The 24,095-nt window shown below is 42.2% G+C and overlaps 2 protein-coding genes and 1 long non-coding RNA gene across 8 annotated transcripts; 2 read left to right on the plus strand and 1 right to left on the minus strand.

Moving 5' to 3' along the window:
- The first annotated feature begins 245 nt into the window (after nucleotides 1-245).
- Nucleotides 246-22,530, plus strand: btk (Bruton agammaglobulinemia tyrosine kinase). 6 transcript variants are annotated; one of them, XM_035767485.2, is made up of 19 exons: nucleotides 246-404; nucleotides 8,597-8,664; nucleotides 9,089-9,247; nucleotides 10,075-10,179; nucleotides 11,187-11,268; nucleotides 11,468-11,596; nucleotides 12,107-12,165; nucleotides 12,289-12,476; nucleotides 15,275-15,337; nucleotides 15,750-15,804; nucleotides 16,122-16,198; nucleotides 18,323-18,450; nucleotides 18,726-18,800; nucleotides 19,101-19,272; nucleotides 20,038-20,257; nucleotides 20,894-20,958; nucleotides 21,124-21,242; nucleotides 21,467-21,624; nucleotides 21,869-22,530. In XM_035767485.2, the coding sequence occupies exons 3-19, from the start codon at nucleotides 9,107-9,109 to the stop codon at nucleotides 21,935-21,937; spliced, it is 1,905 nt and encodes a 634-aa protein (XP_035623378.1). In that variant the 5' UTR covers nucleotides 246-404; nucleotides 8,597-8,664; nucleotides 9,089-9,106; the 3' UTR covers nucleotides 21,938-22,530. The 6 variants fall into 6 exon arrangements, with proteins under 6 accessions (XP_035623378.1, XP_035623352.1, XP_035623364.1 ...); XM_035767459.2 differs by having other exon boundaries at nucleotides 247-404; nucleotides 21,866-22,530; XM_035767471.2 differs by having other exon boundaries at nucleotides 247-404; nucleotides 8,597-8,660; nucleotides 21,866-22,530.
- LOC118380572 (uncharacterized) lies at nucleotides 20,285-21,977 on the minus strand. Its single transcript, XR_004824887.2, has 3 exons — nucleotides 21,829-21,977; nucleotides 21,453-21,506; nucleotides 20,285-21,204 (listed from the first exon to the last, which is right to left on the minus strand). It is a non-coding gene; the product is annotated as an uncharacterized LOC118380572 (long non-coding RNA).
- A 91-nt stretch (nucleotides 22,531-22,621) lies between the features above and the next one.
- Nucleotides 22,622-24,061, plus strand: timm8a (translocase of inner mitochondrial membrane 8 homolog A (yeast)). The gene is made up of 2 exons (XM_035767555.2): nucleotides 22,622-22,933; nucleotides 23,326-24,061. Exons 1-2 carry the CDS (start codon nucleotides 22,817-22,819, stop codon nucleotides 23,485-23,487), a joined length of 279 nt encoding a protein of 92 aa, XP_035623448.1. The 5' UTR covers nucleotides 22,622-22,816; the 3' UTR covers nucleotides 23,488-24,061.
- The last annotated feature ends 34 nt before the right edge of the window (nucleotides 24,062-24,095 follow it).

Here is a 24,095-nt window from a genome sequence, read left to right on the forward strand (position 1 = left end):
ATACTCAAGCTGTTTTCCTTCTTATCATTGGTCTATAAAGGCCTCAAGGAAGTTATCATTTCACAGAGGCAGTCAACTTTGAACACAGTCTAATGCTACTGTAAATAACTTATTCCTTAGCCTACTTTACGGATACTGGCGCGTTAATGGTTAGTTGGCCCTCTTCAACGCAACACAAACTCTGCTTCAGAGAGCTAATATAAAAATGAGCAGGAAGCAAAAAGGGAACTGCGTGAAGTCAATTCCTCTGAAAGGGTGGGGTTTAGTCTCCTGCTGCCACACACTGTTAGTACATGGAATAAGAGCAGCCATAGCAGAGGTCTTTGTCCATGTCAACCCTCCACATCACACACAGTCTGCAGACAGTGGTCTGTCTATAGGCGTTGCTGAGTGTCAGAGTTAAGGTAAGTGATGAGGTATTTGCTAACTAAATGGTAGGGGTCCATCTGCTGGGAAAGACGAAAGCTCTGTAGGTTACATGCAGGCTATGTATTACTGTATGCGTTACATTGAAAAATAGGCTTCTATTGAGTATGCAGGTCCTCGTTACCTGAGAGAGAACCAGATGGTCATTGTAGAAGAGAGTTTGTTCTGAAAGACTTACCTGGGTAAATAAAGGTTTAAATTGTTATATTAAAAGGTAAGTCAGAAGGTTGACATTACCACTACATGATATCTAAGAATGAATTAAAAGTCATCAATTTGGTCTCTTTTGATGAGGTTTCATCATGTAAAGCATGAATGATAGTAAGCTACCATTACATTGGGAGGACATCGGGAGCTCCAACATTGAAGCAAGCTTGACGTTTCTGGACTTTCACTATCGTATCCAAAGCAGCAACATGGTTAAATTACATTTGTTGTTCATGAAAAGTGATGGAAAATGTCCAAACAAACTACAGCATATCATTCATGTATCATTCCTCAGTATCTCTATTAGATGTTCATTCATTGTCCAGGCCTGTCTTGAACACATTGTATGTTGGAGGGTGGATGATGCCCACATGCATATCAAAGAACATGTAGTCAGTACTTTTTTTCCCTTCTTCATATTAAAGACATTGCTCTTAATGTATAATATTTTGTCAATGAATGAGTTACAATGCACTTTGGATAGCAGTGGAGTGATTGGAAATAGAAAACAAACTCTATCATGTTCATTCTTAAACTTTGTTGTTACGTGTCCACTGTCCATGCTCTTATGTTTACATTTCACAGTGGAGAGTTTTGGAGCTGGATATTAAACATGAATGACTTCATATTAATTTGATAACATACACAGTGTACAAAACACAAGGAACACTTGATCTTTCCATGACAGACTGACCAGGTGATTCCAGGGAAAAGCTTTGATGTCACTTGTTAAATCCACTTTAATCAGTGTAGATGAAGGGAGGAGACAGGTTAAAGAAGGATTTTTAAGCCTTAAAACAATTGAGACATGGATTGTGTCTGTGTGGTATTCACAGGGTAATGGGCAAGACAAAATATTTAACTGCCTTTGAACTTGGTACGGTCAGGCACACCCGTTTGTGTGTGTCGAGAACTGCAATGTTGCTGGGTTTTTGCCGCTCAACAGTTTCCCGTGTGTATCAAGAATGGTCCACCACCCAAAGGACATTCAGCCAACATGAGACAACTGTGGGAAGTAGTGGAGTCAACATGGGCCAGCATCCCTGTGGAACACTTTCTACACCTTGCCCCGACGAATTGAGGCTCAATATTAGGAACGTGTTCTTAATGTTTTGTGCACCCAGTGTATGTTGGTCTGTGCAATTTCAGCGATATCCCTGAAACATTGATGCAAAGAAATTGCAAGCCGAAAGCTGCCTTCGCTTCTACAAAGAACAGTCACCCCGCTATGCAGTACGTCTTCTTGACCCATTTCTTTTAGTAGCTGGTATGTTACATTAAGGAAGAAAGTAGGGTTTGTAAAACCAAGATCTGTTTGTATGTTTTGGCCTGTTTGTATTATCTGAGGATGTGAGGAACCCTTCTGCCTAAATATCTTCACATGGAGAGTTTCCTTTTGTGGTCAGACACACACTGAGTGTGTATGTGTGTTACTGCGACTGAGTGTGTATGTGTGTTACTGCGACTGAGTGTGTATGTGTGTTACTGCGACTGAGTGTGTATGTGTGTTACTGCGACGGAGTGTGTGTGTGTGTTACTGCGACTGAGTGTGTGTGTGTGTGTGTGTGTGTTACTGAGTGTGTGTGTGTGTGTGTGTGTGTTACTGCGACTGAGTGTGTATGTGTGTTACTACGACTGTGTGTGTGTGTTACTGCGACTGAGTGTGTATGTGTGTTACTGCGACTGAGTGTGTATGTGTGTTACTGCGACTGAGTGTGTGTGTGTGTTACTGCGACGGAGTGTGTGTGTGTGTTACTGCGACTGAGTGTGTATGTGTGTTACTGCGACTGAGCGTGTATGTGTGTTACTGCGACTGAGTGTGTATGTGTGTTACTGCGACGGAGTGTGTGTGTGTGTTACTGCGACTGAGTGTGTGTGTGTGTTACTGAGACTGAGTGTGTATGTGTGTTACTGCGACTGAGTGTGTATGTGTGTTACTACGACTGAGTGTGTGTGTGTGTTACTGCGACTGAGTGTGTATGTGTGTTACTGCGACTGAGTGTGTATGTGTGTTACTGCGACTGAGTGTGTATGTGTGTTACTGCGACTGAGTGTGTATGTGTGTTACTGCGACGGAGTGTGTGTGTGTGTTACTGCGACTGAGTGTGTGTGTGTGTTACTGCGACTGAGTGTGTGTGTGTGTGTGTGTGTTACTGCGACTGAGTGTGTATGTGTGTTACTACGACTGAGTGTGTGTGTGTGTTACTGCGACTGAGTGTGTGTGTTACTGCGACTGAGTGTGTATGTGTGTTACTGCGACTGAGTGTGTATGTGTGTTACTGCGACTGAGTGTGTATGTGTGTTACTGCGACTGAGTGTGTATGTGTGTTACTGTGACTGAGTGTGTATGTGTGTTACTGTGACTGAGTGTGTACGTGTGTTACTGCGACTGAGTGTGTATGTGTGTTACTGCGACTGAGTGTGTACGTGTGTTACTGTGACTGAGTGTGTATGTGTGTTACTGTGACTGAGTGTGTATGTGTGTTACTGCGACTGAGTGTGTACGTGTGTTACTGCGACTGAGTGTGTACGTGTGTTACTGTGACTGAGTGTGTATGTGTGTTACTGCGACTGAGTGTGTATGTGTGTTACTGCGACTGAGTGTGTATGTGTGTTACTGCGACTGAGTGTGTATGTGTGTTACTGCGACTGAGTGTGTATGTGTGTTACTGTGACTGAGTGTGTATGTGTGTTACTGTGACTGAGTGTGTATGTGTGTTACTGCGACTGAGTGTGTATGTGTGTTACTGCGACTGAGTGTGTACGTGTGTTACTGCGACTGAGTGTGTACGTGTGTTACTGCGACTGAGTGTGTACGTGTGTTACTGCGACTGAGTGTGTATGTGTGTTACTGCGACTGAGTGTGTATGTGTGTTACTGTATGCGTGTGTTACTGTGACTGAGTGTGTACGACTGAGTGTTACGTGTGTTACTGAGTGTGTACGTGTGTTACTGCGACTGAGTGTGTATGTGTGTTACTGCGACGGAGTGTGTGTGTGTGTTACTGTGACTGAGTGTGTACGTGTGTTACTGTGACTGAGTGTGTACGTGTGTTACTGTGACTGAGTGTGTACGTGTGTTACTGTGACTGAGTGTGTACGTGTGTTACTGCGACTGAGTGTGTACGTGTGTTACTGCGACTGAGTGTGTATGTGTGTTACTGTGACTGAGTGTGTACGTGTGTTACTGTGACTGAGTGTGTACGTGTGTTACTGTGACTGAGTGTGTATGTGTGTTACTGTGACTGAGTGTGTATGTGTGTTACTGTGACTGAGTGTGTATGTGTGTTACTGTGACTGAGTGTGTATGTGTGTTACTGTGACTGAGTGTGTATGTGTGTTACTGTGACTGAGTGTGTATGTGTTACTGTGACTGAGTGTGTATGTGTGTTACTGTGACTGAGTGTGTATGTGTGTTACTGTGACTGAGTGTGTATGTGTGTTACTGTGACTGAGTGTGTATGTGTGTTACTGTGACTGAGTGTGTCTGTGTGTCACCACAAAAGTAAACTCTCCATGTAAAGACACACACACTTATCAGACAGGAAACGTCCAGAGAGCATTTGTTGCAAGGTTCCTGTTATCAACAAACCAACACTTTCATTGGAAGGGAGTGTGTCATTGAAAAGAAGACAAAGTACTCCATAAAATGATACTGAACCCATGTATGTTACTGTGCATAAAGTCTGTATTCCTCTTCACCATTGGTTAGTCGATTTAAGAGACACATCCTCATCCTTTGTTTATCCCACATTGAGGCTTGTATCAAACAAATAAATACTTTGGTGGTATGTTGTTAGTAGTATGTATTATACTATGTGTTAGTAGTGTTATGACAGTGTCAAGAGAGGAAGAGGGGATGTAACAGTAACCAGTTGAACCACAGTGGCGCCACTGATACTTTCCAACATTGTCTCTTTTTATTTAGCATTGCAGTGCATCACTGTTGCAACTTCCCTATAAATTATACTGTGTCAGCCCAAGTGACTCAAGCTCTTTAGAAAAAAACCTAGCACTTGTGTGGCTGACAGGCTAAACACGACTGTTGTAATACAAGATATTACGATTGATAGGACAGCTGCAGCCACTAAAGAGACACATTTATACTTGCTCTACCTAGAAGCTTTAGGTCAGTGTTTTACCCAGGCTTATATCTGCATGTAAACAACCTGTTTGAAATATTGTGTGGACTGCACAGTATGAGCTTGCAGCAGAGGCAAGGGGTTTGATTATGTGTCAAAGAGGATTATTTGTAACATAACATTACACAAAATTATAATACTTTTGTTGAGATACTGCATAGTATCAAAATCATCTAGCTAGTGTGAAAAAAAAACATTACACTCATGGCTAGTCGGATGTGTCTACTATCTTGTAGTGTGAAAAGAGAGGGGGTATCAGCAGCAGATGCAATCAGGAAGTGAGAAGGAGGGTGTTTAAAATAGTCTGAGCTGAGCTGAGTAAACTTGTATCATGGAGATAGCATGCAGAGGAACCTTAACGATTAAGCTCTTTTGAATATATCTACGGTATAAGGAACATGGGTGAGTTGGAGTTGGTGAGAAACGTTCTGTCGTTACATGTCTGTGACGTTGAAGTATTCCTTTTTTGAGCGCCAAGATACCAGTAAATCTAGAGTACTTCAAATACAAAGTATTTGACATATGTATGAATTTGGACCCAGCTCTTCTGCATGGTGAACAATGGCATTTTCATGGTTTATGTTATCAGTTGATCATACTCTGTACATTTGTGGCCTGTGGTATCAGCTGAGGTGACATCACCACACCAGTGTCCATAGTGGAGCCATTATCCTGATCCCCAGATAATTAACAAATATCTGACGCTATCTGTCTATTTGTCAAACTTGCTTTCCTTCCGTCTGATGCTGGAATGAATCAATAGAGGCCTTGTTTTGTGTGGAAGGCTGACAGTGGTGTGGTTGACCAACCCAGCAAGGTGCAATGAGTGGTAGATACAAAGAAGAGCATAGGAATCCTTTTGTCTCTGTGTCTTATGTTTCCTACAATAGGGACCTATTTCTCCCCATATTTCACGAGTTCAACAAAGTATTGTCACTTCAATAGAACTGCATTACCAAAAATAGAGTTTGTGGACATTCATCAAATAAAAGGGATAGTGTATGCCAGCATGCCAACAGAGATACGCATTATTTTGCACTAAGCAATATTAACGCTAAGCTGTAAGTCAATGAACCCAAATCCGTAGTGAACTTTCCCTTTAACAATATCAGACATGAGAGCATAAGCATTGGCAACGATTGTAGGTGGGGAAAGGTTTGCGAGGGGTAGCTGATAATGTCCTGCCTTCATCGTATGGGGAAAAGAGAGGGTCAATGTGTTATGGAACATACAAATAAAATAAAATGTCACATGCGCCGAATATAACAGGTATAGATCTTACAGTGAAATGCTTACTTATGAGCCCCTAACCAACAATGCAATACAAATAAGAATAACAAATAAAAGTAACTAAAGGTAAATAAAGAGCAGCAGTAAATTAATAATAGCGAGACAATATACAGGGGGGTACCGGTACAGAGTCAATGTGCAGGGGCACCAGTTAGTTGAGGTAATTGAGGTAATATGTACATGTAGGTAGAGTTATTAGAGTGACTATGCATAGATGATAACAAAAGAGAGTAGCAGCGGTGTAAAAAAGGGGGGAGGGTGCAATGCAAAAGTCTGGGTAACCATTTGATTAATGTTCAGTGGTCTTATGGCTTGGGGGAAGAAGCTGTTTAGAAGCCTCTTGGACCTAGACTTGGTGCTACGGTACCGCTTGCCGTGCGGTAGCAAAGAGAACAGTCTATGACTTGGGTGGCTGGAGTCTTGGACAATTTTTAGAGCCTTCCTCTGACACCGCCTTGTATAAAGGTCCTGGAAGGCAGGAAGCTTTGCCCCAGTGATGTACTGGGCAGTACGCACTACCCACAGTAGTGCCTTGCGGTCGGAGGCTGAGCAGTTGCCATACCAGGTGGTGATGCAACCGGTCAGGATGCTCTCGATGGTGCAGCTGTAGAACCTTTTGAGGATCTGAGGACCCATGCCAAATCTTTTCAGTCTCCTGGGGGGGGAATAGGTTTTGTCGTGCCCTCTTCACGACTGTATTGGTGTGCTTGGACCATGGTAATTTGTTGGTGATGTGAACACCAAGCTCTCAACCTGCTCCACTATAGCGCCGTCGATGAGATTTGGGGCGTGCCCTGTCCTCTTTTTCCTGTAGTCCACAATCATCTCCTTTGTCTTGATCATGTTGAGGGAGAGGTTGTTGTTGTCCTGGCACCACACGGCCAGGTCTCTGACCTCCTCCCTATAGGCTGTCTTGTTATTGTCGGTGATATCCATGGCTTCTGGTTGGGGTATGTATGTACGGTCATTGTGGGGACAACGTCATCGATGCACTTATTGATGAAGCCAATGACTGATTTTGTGTACTCCTCAATTCAATTGGAGGTATCCCGGAACATTTTCCAGTCTGTGCCAGCAAAAGAGTCCTGTACCACTTTTTTATTGATCGAGTCACTGTTGCTTCCTGCTTTAATTTCAGCTTGTAAGCAGGAATCAGAAGGATAGAATTATCGTCAGATTTGCCAAATGGAGGGTGAGGGAGAGCTTTGTATGCGTCTCTGTGTGTGGAGTAAAGGTGGTCCAGAGTTTTTTCCTTCTGTTTGCACATTTAACATGCTGATAGAAATTTTGTGAGACCGATTTAAGTTTCCTTGCATTAAAGTACCTGCCACTAGGAGCGCCACCTCTGGATCAGCGTTTTCCTGTTTGCTTATGGCAGAATAGAGCTCATTTGGTGCGGTCTTAGTGCCAGCATCGGTCTGTGGTGGTATTTATATGTAAACTCTCTCGGTAGATAGAGTACCTCATGATAAGCTGTAGACCACACTAACTCAGGCAAGCAAAACCTTGAGACTTCCTTAGATATCGTGCACCAGCTGTTATATACAAAATACATAGTCTGCCGCCCCGTCTTACGAGACGCCGCTGTTCTATCCTGCTGATACAGCGTATAACCAGCCAGCTGTATGTTGACAATGTCATCGTTCAGCCACAACTCCGTGAAGCATAGGATATTACAGTTTTTAATGTCCCGTCTGTAGTTTAATCTTCCGCGTAGGTCATCGATTTTATTTTCCAAAGATTGCGCGTTTGCTAGCAGAATGGAAGGCAGTGCGGGTTTATTCGATCGCCTACGAATTTTCAGAAGGCAGCCCGCCCTCCGGTCCATTTTTACATTTAAGTCATTTAGCAGACGCTCTTATATTTTTCTCCGCCTTCTCTTCACGCAAATGATGGGGATCTGGGCCTGGTCCCAGAAAAGCAGCATATCATTCACGTCGGGCTTGTCATTAAAGGAAAAAAAGGATTATGCCAGATCATGATGAGTAATCGCTGTTCTGATGTCCAGAAGTTATTTTCGGTCATAAGAGACGGTAGCAGCAACATTATGTACAAAATAAGTAAAACAATAAGTTACAAACAATGCAAAGAAACAAACAAAAACGCAATTGGATAGGAACAAGTAAATTGTCAGCCATCTTCTCTGGCACCATCTTACAGATGTAGGATATTCATTTGATCACACTGTTGCTGGAGAACTTTCCTGCAATGGAGGACATTTAAAAAATGTTGAGGTTCCACTTTGAAATTTCAGACTTGATTTTCAATGTATCAACTCCTACAAAAATGTCCATTAATTATAATCTACATAATAATTCATATTTCCTGTTGCTGCAGTATTACTTTCCTGCTGTAGCAAACTGGATCGAATTAAGATCCTACATCTGTAGAGAAGCAGGAAGATGTGGGTAAAGGAAACAGTTGTGCCACAACGAAGGAGGAAACATTGGCAGGAGCGCTCATGCAAACCAGGGGTTAATATATACACACTGATATCTGCTCCGGATCACATCTGTTTCTATCTGCTTTCAGGTCTATGCTGTAGATCTATGCTTTAGATCAATGCTGAAGTGACAAAGCACAGAGTTCATGAAGAGTAGGTAAGTAGTTAGAACCTGGGGGAAGTTGGTCTTATAGTCTTATAGATATACCTTCCCAAAATCCTAACCTTAACCATGAGGGATGACAATGTAAAACTGACCTTAGGGCAGTGTCTAGAGGGAAATGTTACCCTACTCTGTTAAGCACTGTGGAAACTTGTGATAAGCTGAGTTTTGGGTAAATACCTGTACAGTACACCATTAATCAAATGATGTTGTTCATGATTTATCCAATGGAGAACAGTCAACTACACATTTCCTCCAGTAGCTACGGTCACTAGCAAGGTTTGCTACAGCACTTGATGTGGTTGAAGCTGTTGGTCTCTTTATCCCCCATTAGGCCTTGAATGCATGGGACCAAAACATTTTTATACCTTCTTCCATCTCTGACTGTAGCTGTTAAGTTGACTTGCCTTTTCTCCAGGTAACATCTGATCAGACCATGTCAGACAATCTCCTGGAAGAGATCTTTATAAAACGCTCCCAGCAGAAGAAGAAGACCTCCCCTTTAAACTTCAAAGAGAGGCTGTTCATCCTCACGCAGGACAAGATCGCCTACTACGACTATGATCTGGACAAAGGGGTATGTACTCGTAGCCTGGATCTGTTTGTGCTGATCTGGGACCAGGTTAATGTACTGTATTTTTAATTTTATTTATCTGTTATTTTACCAGGTAAGTTGACTGAGAACACGTTCTCATTTGCAGCAACGACCTGGGGAATAGTTACAGGGGAGAGGAGGGGGATGAATGAGCCAATTGTAAACTGGGGATTATTAGGTGACTGTGATGGTTTGAGGGCCAGATTGGGAATTTAGCCAGGACACAGTGGTTAACACCCCTACTCTGACGATAAGTGCCATGGGATCTTTAATGACCACAGAGAGTCAGGACACCGGGGTTAACACCCCTACTCTGACGATAAGTGCCATGGGATCTTTAATGACCACAGAGAGTCAGGACACCAGAGTTAACACCCTACTATTACAATAAGTGCCATGGGATCTTTAATGACCTCAGAGAGTCAGGACACCCATTTAACGTCCCATCCGAAATACGGCACCCTACACAGGGCAGTTTTAGACCAGAGGAAAGAGAGCCTTCTACTGGCCCTCCAACACCACTTCCAGCAGCATCTGGTCTCCCATCCAGGGACTGATCTGGACCAACCATGCTTAGCTTCAGAAGCAAGCCAGCAGTGGTATGCAGGGTGGTATGCTGCTGGCTTATGTTATCATTATAAACATTGACCATAACCCAAGTGTAGTTTAACACTATAACAATTTTATCATACTACGCTATGCTCCCACAAATATACTGCAGTACCTGTATTGTTGGTCATCTCAATAGGTCTGGGTTTAGTAGTCCTGCCGTTCCCCCACTTACTGTAATCCTTTAATCCTCTGTGCAGAAAAAGAAGGGGTTGAAAGGCACCGTGGGCATCGATAAGATCAAGTGTGTGGGGACAGTACAGCCGGAGCCCAGTGCCCCCGCGGAGCGCCAGTACCCGTTCCAGGTGAGCTACTGCTGGTCCTAGATCAGTGAGACCAATGAGATTAACACAACCACAGATCTCAGACCTGTGGATGTTTTAGTTCACTCGTTCTTCTTCTCGTGTCCTGTTACAATAATTCTATGTGGCAGTAAAAAGAGAATGCACTCCATCATTGTTGCTCCAGTTGAGTGACATCAGATGACCTCTAGATACTGTAGATGTTTAATGAAGCGTTGTGCTTCCTTTAACTCTCTGACACTATTCTCCAGGCATTTACTTTGCTCAGTCTTAGTTGAGGGTCCAGTTAGCCCTGGGCTAAAATCATGCAGGATGAAAAGCCCACAGAGACTATTCAGGTAGCTTTGAGGTGAAAAGGGATATACTGCATCTACCTAAGAGAAACTAATTTACCCAGCAGTGCAGAGATGGTTAACATGCTGAAAGTCAATCTACCTCAACAGAGAAACTAATTTACCCAGCAGTGCAGAGATGGTTAACATGCTGAAAGTCAATCTACCTCAACAGAGAAACTAATTTACCCAGCAGTGCAGAAATGGTTAACATGCTGAAAGTCAATAAGAAGAAGTGAAAACAACTCTCTTGACAGTGGAGACCGAGCTGAACTGAGGGTTTCAGCAACAGTGCAGGTGTCACCACAGTAGACATGGTGACTAAGCAGCAAATGATATTACAGCCTCTATAAAGACACAGGAAATACCCAATATATTTGCATACCCCTAAATGAGGAGTTTGTGGGATGGGTGGCAGCAAGGCTCAGAAGCACAATAAGCTAACCTAATGTAGCAGGCATTTATTTATCTCCAAAGCAGTAACCTATGGTCATTTCTTGCTATATAGCACAAACAGATCTGAGAGCAGGTTCAGAAAATAGTGTTTGTGTCCCTATAGTTGTGATAGAATAGATACTTCTACACTATTGTATTGCTTTCATGTGTACGGCCTGACCTGGTACTACCCTTCACCAACTGAAGAAACAGCTGTTTCTCTCTATCCCCCATTTACCACAGATAATCTACGATGAGGGCCCACTTTACATATTCGCCAAGAGCGACGAGGTCCGAAAGCAGTGGCTCCACAAGCTGAAGCATGGTCAGTATGCAGCATTATTGTACACCAAACACTAAAGTGTCGGACGAAGAATAGACAAAGGGAGACATGAGATACCGTAAACATTTCCTTACGGCCCATAATACCAGCCCCATTGTTTAGTCAGATCTAGGTGTCTATGCAAATTGCCAGTGTTGATCCAATGTAAATGTCGTCCCACATTCTGTGCCGCCATGTTAAGTGGTGCGTTTCAACAAGGACCTGATGCAGAAGTACCATCCATGCTTCTGGATGGACGGCATGTGGCAGTGCTGCCAGCAGGAAGTCAAACAAGCCATGGGCTGCAGGGTGCTGGAGAACAAGAATGTAGGTCAGTAATGTGGTGGAAAAGCCATCAATAAAACTGGCAGTAAAAAGAGTATGTGTTCTCTACCAGCTTATATAATTAGGAAGTAAATGGGAACATTTTACTTAAAGCTTGCAGTTATAATGCACTATGATGCTGTTATAATGCATCGCAGAACCATATATTCAGATATACCTCAATATATGACTGATGCATTGAAAGATATGTATGATATATGATGATGATGTCTTATAATGCATGTATGATGTCTTTATAATGCATGTATGATGTCTTTATAATGCATCTATGATGTCTTATAATCATCTCATAATACCCCAGACTAATACCAGCCATTTTGTATCAGTATAAATGTTGATACATAGAGATACATACATATATAACCATTTACAACTTGTACCTGCAGGCTTGAAGTGATAACAAGTAACTGAGGAAATAAGTATTATAGGTAACGGCAGAGAAGCATAAATTGTAGTCACAGAGAACAAAACATGAAGCACCCCCTTTCCCTTATAGGGGTTTCAAAGGGGTCTCGGAGGCAATCCAGAAAACCCCTTCCACCGACGCCAGAAGAGGTCTGTCTTACATGTTCTCGCCACTCTTGTGTTCAGTTACAGTATCTCTACTTCTGATTGATACAGGAAGGATATACAGCATCACACATCTTTATCAATGTTGTCTCCCATCCCATTTTTCAGGAGAAACCTTTGAGGCCTTTACCTCCGCAGCCTCCCGAGGAGCCTGCGCTCACCACAGGCATGACGGTGGTCGCTGAGTATGAGTACACACCCTCCACGCCCCAGGATCTGGAGCTGAGGAAGGATGAGGAGTACATCATTCTGGAGATGTCTGACTCCAACTGGTGGAGGGCCAGGGACAAATACGGGTGAGAGAGGCAGAGAGGAAATCGAGAAGAGACAGGTGGAGGAAGGGTTGTTTAAGAAAGTTGAAGCTCATTTTCTGCATTTCTATACAATTTATGCTCATTTTAAAATGTTATTTGGAGAACAGCAAAAAGAAGCAAAAATGGCCACAGCCATTATCACTGTAGCTTCATTCACCTCAGCCCATCTACAAACACATAGCCTATTAGATATACAATTAGCCACTACACATGAACTCACATTTAATATATACAGAGGGATCTGTTACCAGAAAATGTATTTTATTAAAAGAAGGGTAACAAATCGTTTTGCTTTACAGAACAATGTTTTTGCAGTTTTACAGTATATTCCCTGCAATTCTACACATTTTGCCATGGGGTGGGGAGAAAGTGTTGCAGTTTTAAAGCTAATTTCCTGCAATTCTACACATTTTTCCTTGACTTACGCCATGCTAATATGATATCTGAGTGAGAGTGACTAACAAAATCAATGGGGGCCCCTGGAGGTAGCTGGCTAGACTAACAAGACTAATTTACCAATATTTTTTTTTTTTTAGCTGACATGGGCTAATTGAGTAACTGCTAGTGATTGACATACACTGAGTATAGCAAACATTAGGAACACCTTCCTAATATTGAGTTGCACCGCCCACCTTTTGCTCTCAGAACAGCCTTAATTTGTCTGGGCATGGGACTCTACATGCTCTACACAACAACAGTTGTGTCAAGTTGGCTGGATGTCCTTTGGGTGATGGGTAATTCTTGATACACACGACAAACTGTTGAGTGTGAAAAACCCAGCAGTGTTGCAGTTCTTGACACAAATCGGTGCGCCTGGCACCTACTACCATACCTCGTTCAAAGGCACTTAAATCTTTTGTCTTGCCTATTCACCCTCTGAATGGCACACACACACACAATCCATTGTCTCAAGGCTTAAGCATCCTTCTTTAACCTGTCTCCTCCCTTCATCTACGCTGATTGAAGTGGATTTAACAAGTGACATCATTAAGGGATCATATCTTTCACCTAGAAAGAGCAGATGTTTTTAATGTTTTGTGCACTCGCCTCCCAGTGGGCAAAACTTGGTTGCAATCATTATGACAATATTATGTGAAGTTGTTCAGGTTGTACACTGTTTTTAAAGGAACAAGTCTTTTAGCAACCAGTAAAATGTAACCAGTTTACAACCTGGAAATTATACCATTATGATGTTGTATGTTACCTGCTGGGCTGTGTGTTTGCTGGAAGAACACTTCTAAAACATAACACCTATCAACAAGAAAGCACAAGAAAAACACATTAAAAAAGCCCTCACCCGGCTGTGCTTCCCTTTCTAGTCTGTAATGGTTTGCAAGCCCTGCCACATCTGCCACATCCGACAAGCGCCAGAGCTGGTGTAGTAAGATTTGATCTTAGTCCTGTGTTGACGCTTTGCCTGTTTGATGGTTCGTCGGAGGGCATAGCGGGATTTCTTATAAGCTTCCGGGTTAGAGTCCCGCTCCTTGAAAGCGGAAGCTCAAACCTTTAGCTCAGTGCGGATGTTGTCTGTAATCCATGGCTTCTGGCTGAGGTATGTACGGTCATTGTGGGGACGACGTCATCGATACACTTATTGATGAAGCCAGTGACTGATTTTGTGTAATCCTCAATGCCATCGGAGGAATCCCGGAACATGTTCCAGTCTGTGATAGTAAAACAGTCCTGTAGTTTAGCATCTGCTTCATCTGACCACTTTTTTAATTGATCGAGTCACTGGTGCTTCCTGCTTTAATTTTTGCTTGTAAGCAAGAATGAGGAGGATAGAATTATGGTCAGACTTGACAAATGGAGAGCGAGGGAGAGCTTTGTATGAGTCTCTGTGTGTGGAGTAAAGGTTGTCCAGAGTTTTTTCCCTCTTGTTGCACATTTAACATGCTGATAGAAATTTTGTGAGACCGATTTAAGTTTCCTTGCATTAAAGTCCCCGGCCACTAGGAGTGCCGCCTCTGGATGAGCGTTTTCCTGTTTGCTTATGGCGGAATACAGCTCATTGAGTGCGGACTCAGCCTCAGTCTGTGGTGGTATGTATACAGCTACGAAAAATACAGATGAATACTCTCTCGGTGGATAGCTTATCATGAGGTACTCTGTAGACCACCCTAACTCAGGCGAGCAAAACCTTGAGACTTCCTTAGATATCGTGCACCAGCTGTTATTTACAAAATACATGTTCTGCCGCCCCTCGATTTTAAACATAACACCTATCAACAAAAAAACTGTTTAAAAAAGCCCTGACTGACCCTTGGCCCTGTAACAAAACAATGACATGCTTCCAAGAATAGAGATGAGGACTGGTGATCAGTATACCAAGGTTAAGGTACATTGGTATCTTAAAGTCACAGGTGCATTTAAACTGTTTTCATGATATGTGTGTTGTTTTAACATGCAGTAAGAATAACAATCATATCCCTTTCATACATTATGGCCGACATTTTCATGATGCAAAATAGTGATGATGCAAAACACAGTAAAACTCATTTTAATCTGGCAGTGTGATTTAATTTGATACTTTTCTTCAGAAATGTGTGTTTATGCATTGCTGCGATTACTAAACTCAGTTAAATAATCATATTTTTATCATGCATATTGTTGAGGAAAAGTGTTAAATTGAATCACACAGCTAGATTAAAATGTTGAGTTTTAAGGTATGTTTTTCACAGATGTGAACTGTTGTGCAGCATGAAAACGTCACCCTGTGTCTTTAGCATGCTAAATGTACATTGACTTATCAGGAGATTGTGTGTGGCCTTCCTTTGCAGCAAGGAGGGATACATTCCCAGTAATTACGTTGTGGAGGCTGGAAATGAACTGGAAAAGTTTGAGTGAGTATGGAATTCTCTTGCTAGAAAACATTGACTATTAAACATTGCATTACAATGATAGGGTTTCAGATGTAATCCTACACCTCTCTAATCCTGTGGGAACTAATAATAATGAGGTACCAAGTCACCACACCTTCCGAACACATTAAATCCCAGCAGGGCCGTGTTCAGTGGGGCACGCAACAGAAAACGTTTCAAAATGTTTTGCAACTGGATGCGAAAATGTGCATTTCTTATTGGATGAATCAAGGTAGTCCCTCCCTGTTTCAATCCGTTTTCTTCCGTTTAGTGCCTAATTAACACGATTCAGCAGAATACTGCCTCATGTGACCTGCTTTAATACCCGTTGCTATGAGGTCAGGTTAACCATAGTGGTTTATAACATGCACATTTCACCTTTTCTTTTTCCCAGCTGGTACTGCAAGAGCATGAACCGTAGCCAGGCAGAGAATCTGTTGAAGACAGAGGTAATCTCAATGAGAAAACAAAACATCTGTAACATACAGTATCAGTTGACATACCACTGTTCCTCTCTTTTGCTTACACCAGCAACACAAGTGCTGCATTTAAAATCATTTAAAATATCACAAAAGTTATTTCCATTGTGGTCCTTATACCATTAGCTATGGACACCAATTTTAGCTATGGGCACCATCATCTGTCAAATAGCTTAGAATGACAGAACATTGCTATGGGATACTCACAAAGCAATACTGCCTCTGCTTTGTATGTACCTCTGCTATTGAGGTTGTTGTTTTTTCTTTTTTCATTTTCATTTTCCCAGAACAAAGATGGTGGTTTCTTAGTACGTGACTCAAGCAAAGCTGGGAAGTACACCGTTTCTGTGTTCACCAAGGGCGGGTGAGTTTATTGAGGGCAGACAGATGGGGCATGGCTAACTGTGTCTGCATCCCAAATGGCAACCTATTCCCTTTATGGTCCAATACTTTTGACCAGAGCCCAGGGGGTGCTATTTGGGACACATCCTGTGAGTAGGCCTATCCACTAGTCAAAACCGTGAATGAGTCCAAAATGGTACACAATTCTCTATGTAGTGCACTACTTTTGACCATATGGCTCTGGTCTAAAGTAGTGCACTACATAGGAATTGGATGCAATGTCAAACACAGACCATAAATGGAAAGTCAAAAGAAGAACTGCTCAGCAGTAGATATTGAAAGCAAAAACAGCCGCCTACAGAGGAAGAGAGATGTAAATGTCTCCATGCAAAACCAGGATTATTCTTTCTGCACAACCTTTCAAAGGGCTTGGGTCAAAAGTACCACACTATATATGGCAGGAGTATTCAAATGTTCTACCTGAAACTGTTGGTGTCCCAGGCAATGTTCCCTCAAAAAATGTTTGGCACTGAGCAAATGTAATTTACTGTGAGCACGGAGGCTGTGAACACTGAGGCTGTTCCCGCTTTAAGTTATAGTTTTCACTGTGGCCAAGTAGGTTACTGTGGCTATTTGATCATAATGTAGGCCTACCAGAGTGGCCTACTATTTAAAAAAAACATGGAGAAAAATGTATCCCATAACATCTGAACATGAAATACCTGTTCTGTTACTCAGTCTACAGTAACAGCAATGTGTTGTGTTCAATGAGAGTTTTGAAAAAACTTGACATTATCCTGTTTATTGACATGTCCTTCAAACAGGCGATGAAAAAGGGTGTGTTGTGTGATGCAAGAAACCACTGTACAAAATAGCATTCATTATTCATTATTCACATACCATTATTACAGAGAATCAGACAAATTATGCTACCATCAACCTATTGGCTACATAGCTTATTCAAGCCTGTCTCAAAATACAACACAGCCCCTTTAAGACATAAAAAAGCTATTGACCTGACTTGCTTTTCAAAGATGTCTAGAAATGCACACATTTTGTGCTCTTGTAGGAAGCAACCACTCCCCCATTGTTGAGGATAAATGAGCTATAACTGGGCTAATAACTCACTTACTAGCAAAGAATATTAACAAATGTGCACAGGTGGGGCTTCATGCAGCTCTCGCTTTGATCTCAAAACAAGCGCATCTTCTCTTGACTGCTCACACTGTAAACACAGTCCAGTTCAAAGTGAATGGCACAGATCCATATGGCAATGGCTATTTGCTTATAGGCCTACTTCAGCTCTGATTGGTTATGGTGCAGTGGTCTGTGTAGAATACAGGCCTGAGTTGTGTCTGTCAATGCAATTGAATTCTACTCCAATGCGCTCTGCCTACAAGGTGCTCTGCCTACAAGGTGCTCTGCCTACAAGAAAATCTCTTAAACAGTTAGTTAAGTCTTGCATAGTTCATTTTGTTTGGGTATGTGACATTGAAAGTGGCTAATATTACATTGATTTGAGCACAATTCTCACAGTAGAGCAAAATGTTGATCGTGTTAACGAAAGGGGAAAACTCTAGAAGGTTGAGTAGAGTTCAATCATTGGTCCCAGGTCTAAATCAATCCCCGATTTATGGGGAATCATTTTTTTAAAGCAGTGGAACTAGCTTCGAGGTCCAGGTTTGAATTTGCAAGATATAGGGAATAGGGTGCCATTTTGGATGCAATCAATGTGTGAACAGAGCATCTTGTTGTTACTTTCAGATTCACAGCTCATGAAAATAAACAAAACTATTAAAAAGGGACATTACACTCCAATATTAAAGATCCAGCTATACACCACAATAACATTTGTTTACAAAAGAGATAAGAACTATGTAATTTCTAGGTGTGCAGTGCTTATCTTTTACATTCATTTGGGGTTGAGGCATATAACTAGATCTACACAACCAAGGGCGTGGGATGTAGATTCAATGGAATTAGGCTACTTTTGAGGTCTAAAAGCATCTGACAAAGTTTGATTTTGGAGTGTTGTGTCCCTTTAAATTCCTATCCCTTTAACACAACCTAGTAACTCTCCTCACTCACACCAAACATAACACTCCTAACTCAAACCAAACCAAACACTACTCACTCTTCCCATTAGGGAGACTGCGGGTAACTGCAGACACTACAACATCTGCACCACCCAACAAGGCCAGTTCTACTTGGCAGAGAAGCACAATTTCAGCAGCATCCCAGACCTCATTAACTACCACCAGCACAATGCAGCAGGTACAACTAACCCCAACTAAGGTTTTCAAAATTCCAGTAACTTTCCTAAAATTCCCAGGTTTTCCAGAAATCCTGGTTGGAGGGTTCTAGATTTCCTTCTTATTCCAGGAATTTTCCAACCGAGATTTCTGGAAAACCAGGACATTTTGGGAAACTAGCCGGAAATGTGCAACCCTACACCAACACATCACTTCATATGCATCTGTGTAACAGTACAGGTTCATCATGATGAAATACAGCACTTACGATATATTGTCCATCATGTCCCATTCCAGGTATGGTCAGCAGGCTGAAATACATTGTGTCAAGTCGTGCAAAAAATGCCCCTTCTACAGCAGGGCTTGGTTATGGTGAGTGTGTTCTTTCAATACATTTCTATTGAGAGAGTATTGTGTATATACTGTAGCCTGGTGGTCCGGTCTGTTTGTGTTCTGGGCAACTCCTCTCTGTCTGTGTGTGTTGTCAGGCTGAAGATATGTAGCTGTACCACTTGACAACAATAGAATAGTTTGTCGTGGCACATACAATATGGGACCAGAATAGTGCAGTAACAGAAACCCTTATGACTGACTTTGAGAAATGCTATCTGTGGCTTGATTGCTAACATGAGTAAACATTGTGTTCCTTCAATTTGTTGTTTTGTCCTCCAGGGGTATGGGAGATTGACCCACGCCACCTCACCTTCATCAAGGAGCTGGGCAACGGGCAGTTTGGAGTGGTGAAGTATGGAAAGTGGCAGGGCCAGCATGACGTGGCCATCAAGATGATCAAGGAGGGCTCCATGTCTGAAGACGACTTCATAGAGGAGGCCAAAGTCATGATGTAAGCAAAGCTCTTTTTTTTATCTCAGATGGCTGCAGTCAGTGGACTATGGGGTCAAATGTATTACATGAATGCTCAATTTCAATTCAATCCCTATCTCCTACTACCATACCTGCTACACCTAAGGCACTTGTGCTGATGTAAATCAAATCAAATCGTATTTGTCACATTCATATAGGTAGAGGTAAAGTGACTAGGTAAATAGAGCAATAGGGACTAGAGCCATAGGGAATAGATCCATAGGTAGAGATATATCCAGAGCTTTGGAGGCTGCTGAGGGGAGAATGGCTCATAATAATGGCTGGCACGGAGTTAATGGAATGGCATCAAACACATGGAAACCATGTTTTTTATGTATTTGATAGTATTCCACTAATTCCGCTCCAGTCATTACCATGAGGCTGTCCTCCCCAATTGAGATGCCAGCTAACTCCTGTGGACAAGAGGTACAGTATTTAGAGTCATATTTGGTAACAGCTCTACCTTGTCCCCTGCTGAAATTCTCCTCTTATGGGGCAGTCGAATTGTAAAATTCCGTGAACTTTCAATAAATTCCCTGGTTTTCCAAAAACCCTGATTGGAGGATTCTGGATTTCCTGCTTATTCCCTCCTGATTCTGGGAATCCTCCAAATGGGATTTCGGAAAAACCAGGGAATTTATTGAAAGTTCTCGGAATTTTGCCACCTTAGACAATAGTGTTGCTCAATTTAACCTACATAGGCCTACAACACATGCTTATTCTTGTCTCTTTTCGCTTGAACTAGGAAGCTCCGCCACGAGAACTTGGTTCAGCTGTACGGTGTGTGCACCAAACAAAGGCCCATCTACATTGTCACAGAGTTCCTCTCCAACGGCTGCCTACTCAGCTATCTGCGGGAAGGGCTGAAGCAGCATCCATCCCCCATCCAGCTCCTGGAAATGTGTAAAGACGTCACAGAGGGCATGGCCTATCTGGAGGCTCAGCAGTACATCCACAGAGACCTGGTAAGATATTATAATTGTTGTGGAAATTCTACAGAGGGACACTCAAAGTCAATCTTAAATGATACATTATTTATTATCAGCGCGCTGGAGAGGTTCCAACCAACTCAATGCACCAAGTACACATGTCGCTCAGGAGCTCTACCTGGGGCAGTCCTGTTAGATCCTTATATACTGGTTCCAGACACATTGCATAGGTTTCGTTCATAGGATTGGTTCCGGCATGTGTCTGGCACCGTCACCCATCTTAACTTATAGAACATATTCTGGGCGTTCTGCCAGATGGTCCTAAGGAGGAGGTCATGTCGCCCCTCCACTCATATCTTTACCAAGCACAGGCAGGAACCAAGGATTATTTACGACACTAAGACAATATTAACATTTTCAAGGCTGTCTCTTCACATGATAAACATTTCCATCACATACTTATAAGTCAAATAGCTTGGGTTTTGCCATTTCCCCTTTTGGGACTATTCCACTGTCTCCCTTTTGGGACTATTACACTGATTGTTCAAACTAAATCAAGCGCAGTTCACATATTTGAAAGACACAGCAAGTCTGATCCTGACATGATACTACTAATATCCTATACTAAACAATACTGGGCCCAAATAACACATACTCTGTTCTATTTCTCAGGCTGCAAGAAACTGCTTGGTAGATACCAATGGGACCATTAAAGTCACTGACTTTGGACTGTCGAGGTAAACGACTGTGATTGTTGTACTTGAATCTGGCAGCTTTTACAAATAAGCACACACTGCAGAAATACCTGACAAATAAATCAAATCTACAGTTGATTCTTACAGCAATATTATGTAATTCTTGCTACTTTCTTGACAAGTTGACAACTCTCCCTGTCATGTCAGGTATGTCCTGGATGATGAGTACACCAGCTCTGCAGGCTCCAAGTTCCCAGTGCGCTGGTCTCCTCCTGAGGTCCTGCTCTACTGTAAATTCAGCAGCAAGTCAGACATCTGGGCTTATGGTTTGTATAGGCCTCCTATCTTAGCTCAGATCCAGGTCCCAGGTCTGTTTGAGCTGTCTTGTCAACTCGGTATGGTTGTTGTCACACCAATGACCATATGAGTTGGCGAGAGTGAACAGATCTGGGAACAGGTTCCAGCTATTTAGCCTTTAATTCACTAACTGATCATTACATTACTGCTGATCATTTAATAAATATTGACAAGGTTACCTTGCTCTCCATAGGGGTCTTAATGTGGGAGGTCTACACCTTAGGGAGGCTTCCCTACGAACGGTTAAACAACAATGAGATAGTGGAACAGGTGTCCCGAGGCCATCGCCTCTATCGCCCCCAGTTGGCCAACGACAGAGTCTACACCATCATGACCAGCTGTTGGCTGGATGTACGTACAGTATAAAGTAGCCAGCATAATGCCTGGTCCCAGATCTGTATATTCTGTCTTGACAAATTTCATGGTCACTGTCAAACCAAGTTTGCAAAACTGCACAGTTCAGGGATCAGGCTAGATGAGTGGGGGTCAAAGATAAATGTCAGTAGAATGGACATGTCAGCTTGACAGCTTCTAATCTAAAACAGTTTGCCTCACCTTCATGTCTTGTCCCTCCTCTTGAATTGACTGGCAGAAGGCGGACGAGAGACCCACCTTTCAGGAGCTGTCGGTGACTGTTCAGGACTTGCTCTATGAGCTCCAGTAGAACCAACCACCACATTCTGAGATTGAAACACAGTTCGCAGACTCATCCCTCTGGCAGATACACTTCCTCATGCAGAGCAGACTCAAGGCTTCATCCCCTCAGGGCCTCATTCATTCTGTGCATCGGCCATTGAGGAACCTGCTTTAGGAGAAGTAGATAAAACTGTTAAAGAAGGATCAGCCATCCTATGGGAGCGCTGAGAGATGCTATATGGTTGAACATGGGACTCCCATGATGAACTCCAGTAGTGAAATAAAATATTATTTGATGAATGTATCTGTTGGTTATTGAGATATGAAGATAGATATGAAAAGTTTTTCCTTATTTATTTTGTATGTTTTATTTTATTACTATCATTGGTGAACTGCATTCAATAATACATACATACATACATACATACATACATACATACATACATACATACATACATACATACATACATATACATACGAGAGGCCAATCTGTTTCTGTAAGATTTCTTGTTTCTTTTCTATGTCTAGCCACTGAAATGTATAGTAAGAAGAAACACCCTTTATCAACTGAAAATGTAGCTATGTTCTTTCATTAAATGATTGAGAAAGAGCAGCAGCCTACCTTGCAGCGTCTGAGCCTCAGTATCTTAAGAGAAACATATTGCATATAATGACAATATGGATAAAGTCGATAAAGCTTGATAACAAAATGTTTTGGTGACTAGCATGTCCCCACATCAAATGGAATTGACTGTTCTTAGTGGCGCACTTTCTGATTGGTCCAGCACTCTTCCGTTTCCTGTGATGCGCAAGCCGATTCACACACGTGAAGGTCAGGAACTGCAGTCAATCGTTTACAATTATCAAATAATTGTACATTTCTGTCTAATTTATAAGCGATTTGCACATGAACATGGAAAACCAAGGAGCCACAGCAGACCCTCAGCTTCAGCAATTCATCGAAATCGAGTCCCAAAAACAAAGGTTTCAGCAGTTGGTCCATCAGATGACTGAAGTGTGTTGGGTAAGAAACGCTTCTGCAATGACAACTTGCTAGCTCGGTGAACTACTGTAGCTAGCTACTTGAACATCTGGCGATCAAGTACATGAATGCATAAAAATGTACATAGTTTGCCAGTGAATCATTGGACATGTATGCTTCTTTATTGTACTATCTAACTTGTAATGCCAGTATTTGTGGCTCAATGCAAACGTTTGCTGCATTAAGCTAACTGGCTACAATAACTAGGCTCCTGAATTAAGCTCCTACACAATCAACCACCTGTAGGGTACTCGCCTAAAATAGTGTTTTAGATGTGAACAAATTACTCATGCACGATGCAATCTCTTCCACTCCATGCAATGACATGTGATCCAGCCAATGATTGAGCACCCGTCTACTCTGGTTCCTTACAGGAGAAATGCATGGACAAACCTGGGCCCAAGCTGGACTCCCGGACAGAGATCTGCTTTGTGAACTGTGTAGAGCGCTTCATTGACACAAGCCAATTCATCCTGAACAGACTCGAACAAACACAGAGGAGTAAGGGCTCCTTCTCAGAATCCATGTCTGAATAGTCTAGCAACATCCTCCACTGGATAGACTGACAAGGTGCTGAACAGCCAATCAAGTTGTTTTACAGCAATGCCAGCTTTCTATATGGTGCAATGAGAACACTGTCCAATAACCAGGTGGGGAAGAAACAAGTCGTTTTGATAAGTGCCTCGTTTTTGCACCTTGTATCATGTCACCTAGCCAAGTTCTCTCACACCTAGTGGGACATGAGATTAAGTGCAGTGGTAACAATTCTGGTTGGTAGCTAGCTAATATCTTCATATTGTTGGTGATTCTGAAACTGTGTAGTAAATTGAATGAGCCTGTTGCATGTCAATCATATCATAAACTGAGATGGGAGAACTTCATTAGTATGCTTTTAAAACAAGTTTACCCAGCTGTAGAGGTTGTCCTGGGGCAGAAACAAAGAGCCAAAAATCTGGGACATTCAATTTGACATTGCGTCGGAAAGCCACAAAAACTCACTGCATTCAATACCAAGTCATAGTGCGAACAATGTCTTGTTGGGAAAAGAGCACTATCTATGGCTGAAACAAGTGTTCCATTGTATATATGCAATAAACAAATCTTATTGGCTGCTTTGTCATCATTGGCATTTTGAATACAGTGT

The sequence above is a fragment of the Oncorhynchus keta genome, chromosome 4 (genome assembly GCF_023373465.1).
Source record: "Oncorhynchus keta strain PuntledgeMale-10-30-2019 chromosome 4, Oket_V2, whole genome shotgun sequence".
NCBI classification, from domain to species: Eukaryota; Metazoa; Chordata; class Actinopteri; order Salmoniformes; family Salmonidae; genus Oncorhynchus; species Oncorhynchus keta.

Bases quoted from the DNA above. Each gene is read 5' to 3' on its own strand.
- btk (XM_035767459.2), top strand. From the start codon at position 9,107: ATGTCAGACAATCTCCTGGAAGAGATCTTTATAAAACGCTCCCAGCAG. The intron at 9,248-10,074 runs GTATGTACTCGT...TCCTCTGTGCAG, and splicing joins ACTATGATCTGGACAAAGGG to AAAAAGAAGGGGTTGAAAGG. The intron at 20,959-21,123 runs GTAAACGACTGT...CTGTCATGTCAG, and splicing joins ACTGACTTTGGACTGTCGAG to GTATGTCCTGGATGATGAGT.
- timm8a (XM_035767555.2), top strand. From the start codon at position 22,817: ATGAACATGGAAAACCAAGGAGCCACAGCAGACCCTCAGCTTCAGCAA. The intron at 22,934-23,325 runs GTAAGAAACGCT...GGTTCCTTACAG, and splicing joins AGATGACTGAAGTGTGTTGG to GAGAAATGCATGGACAAACC.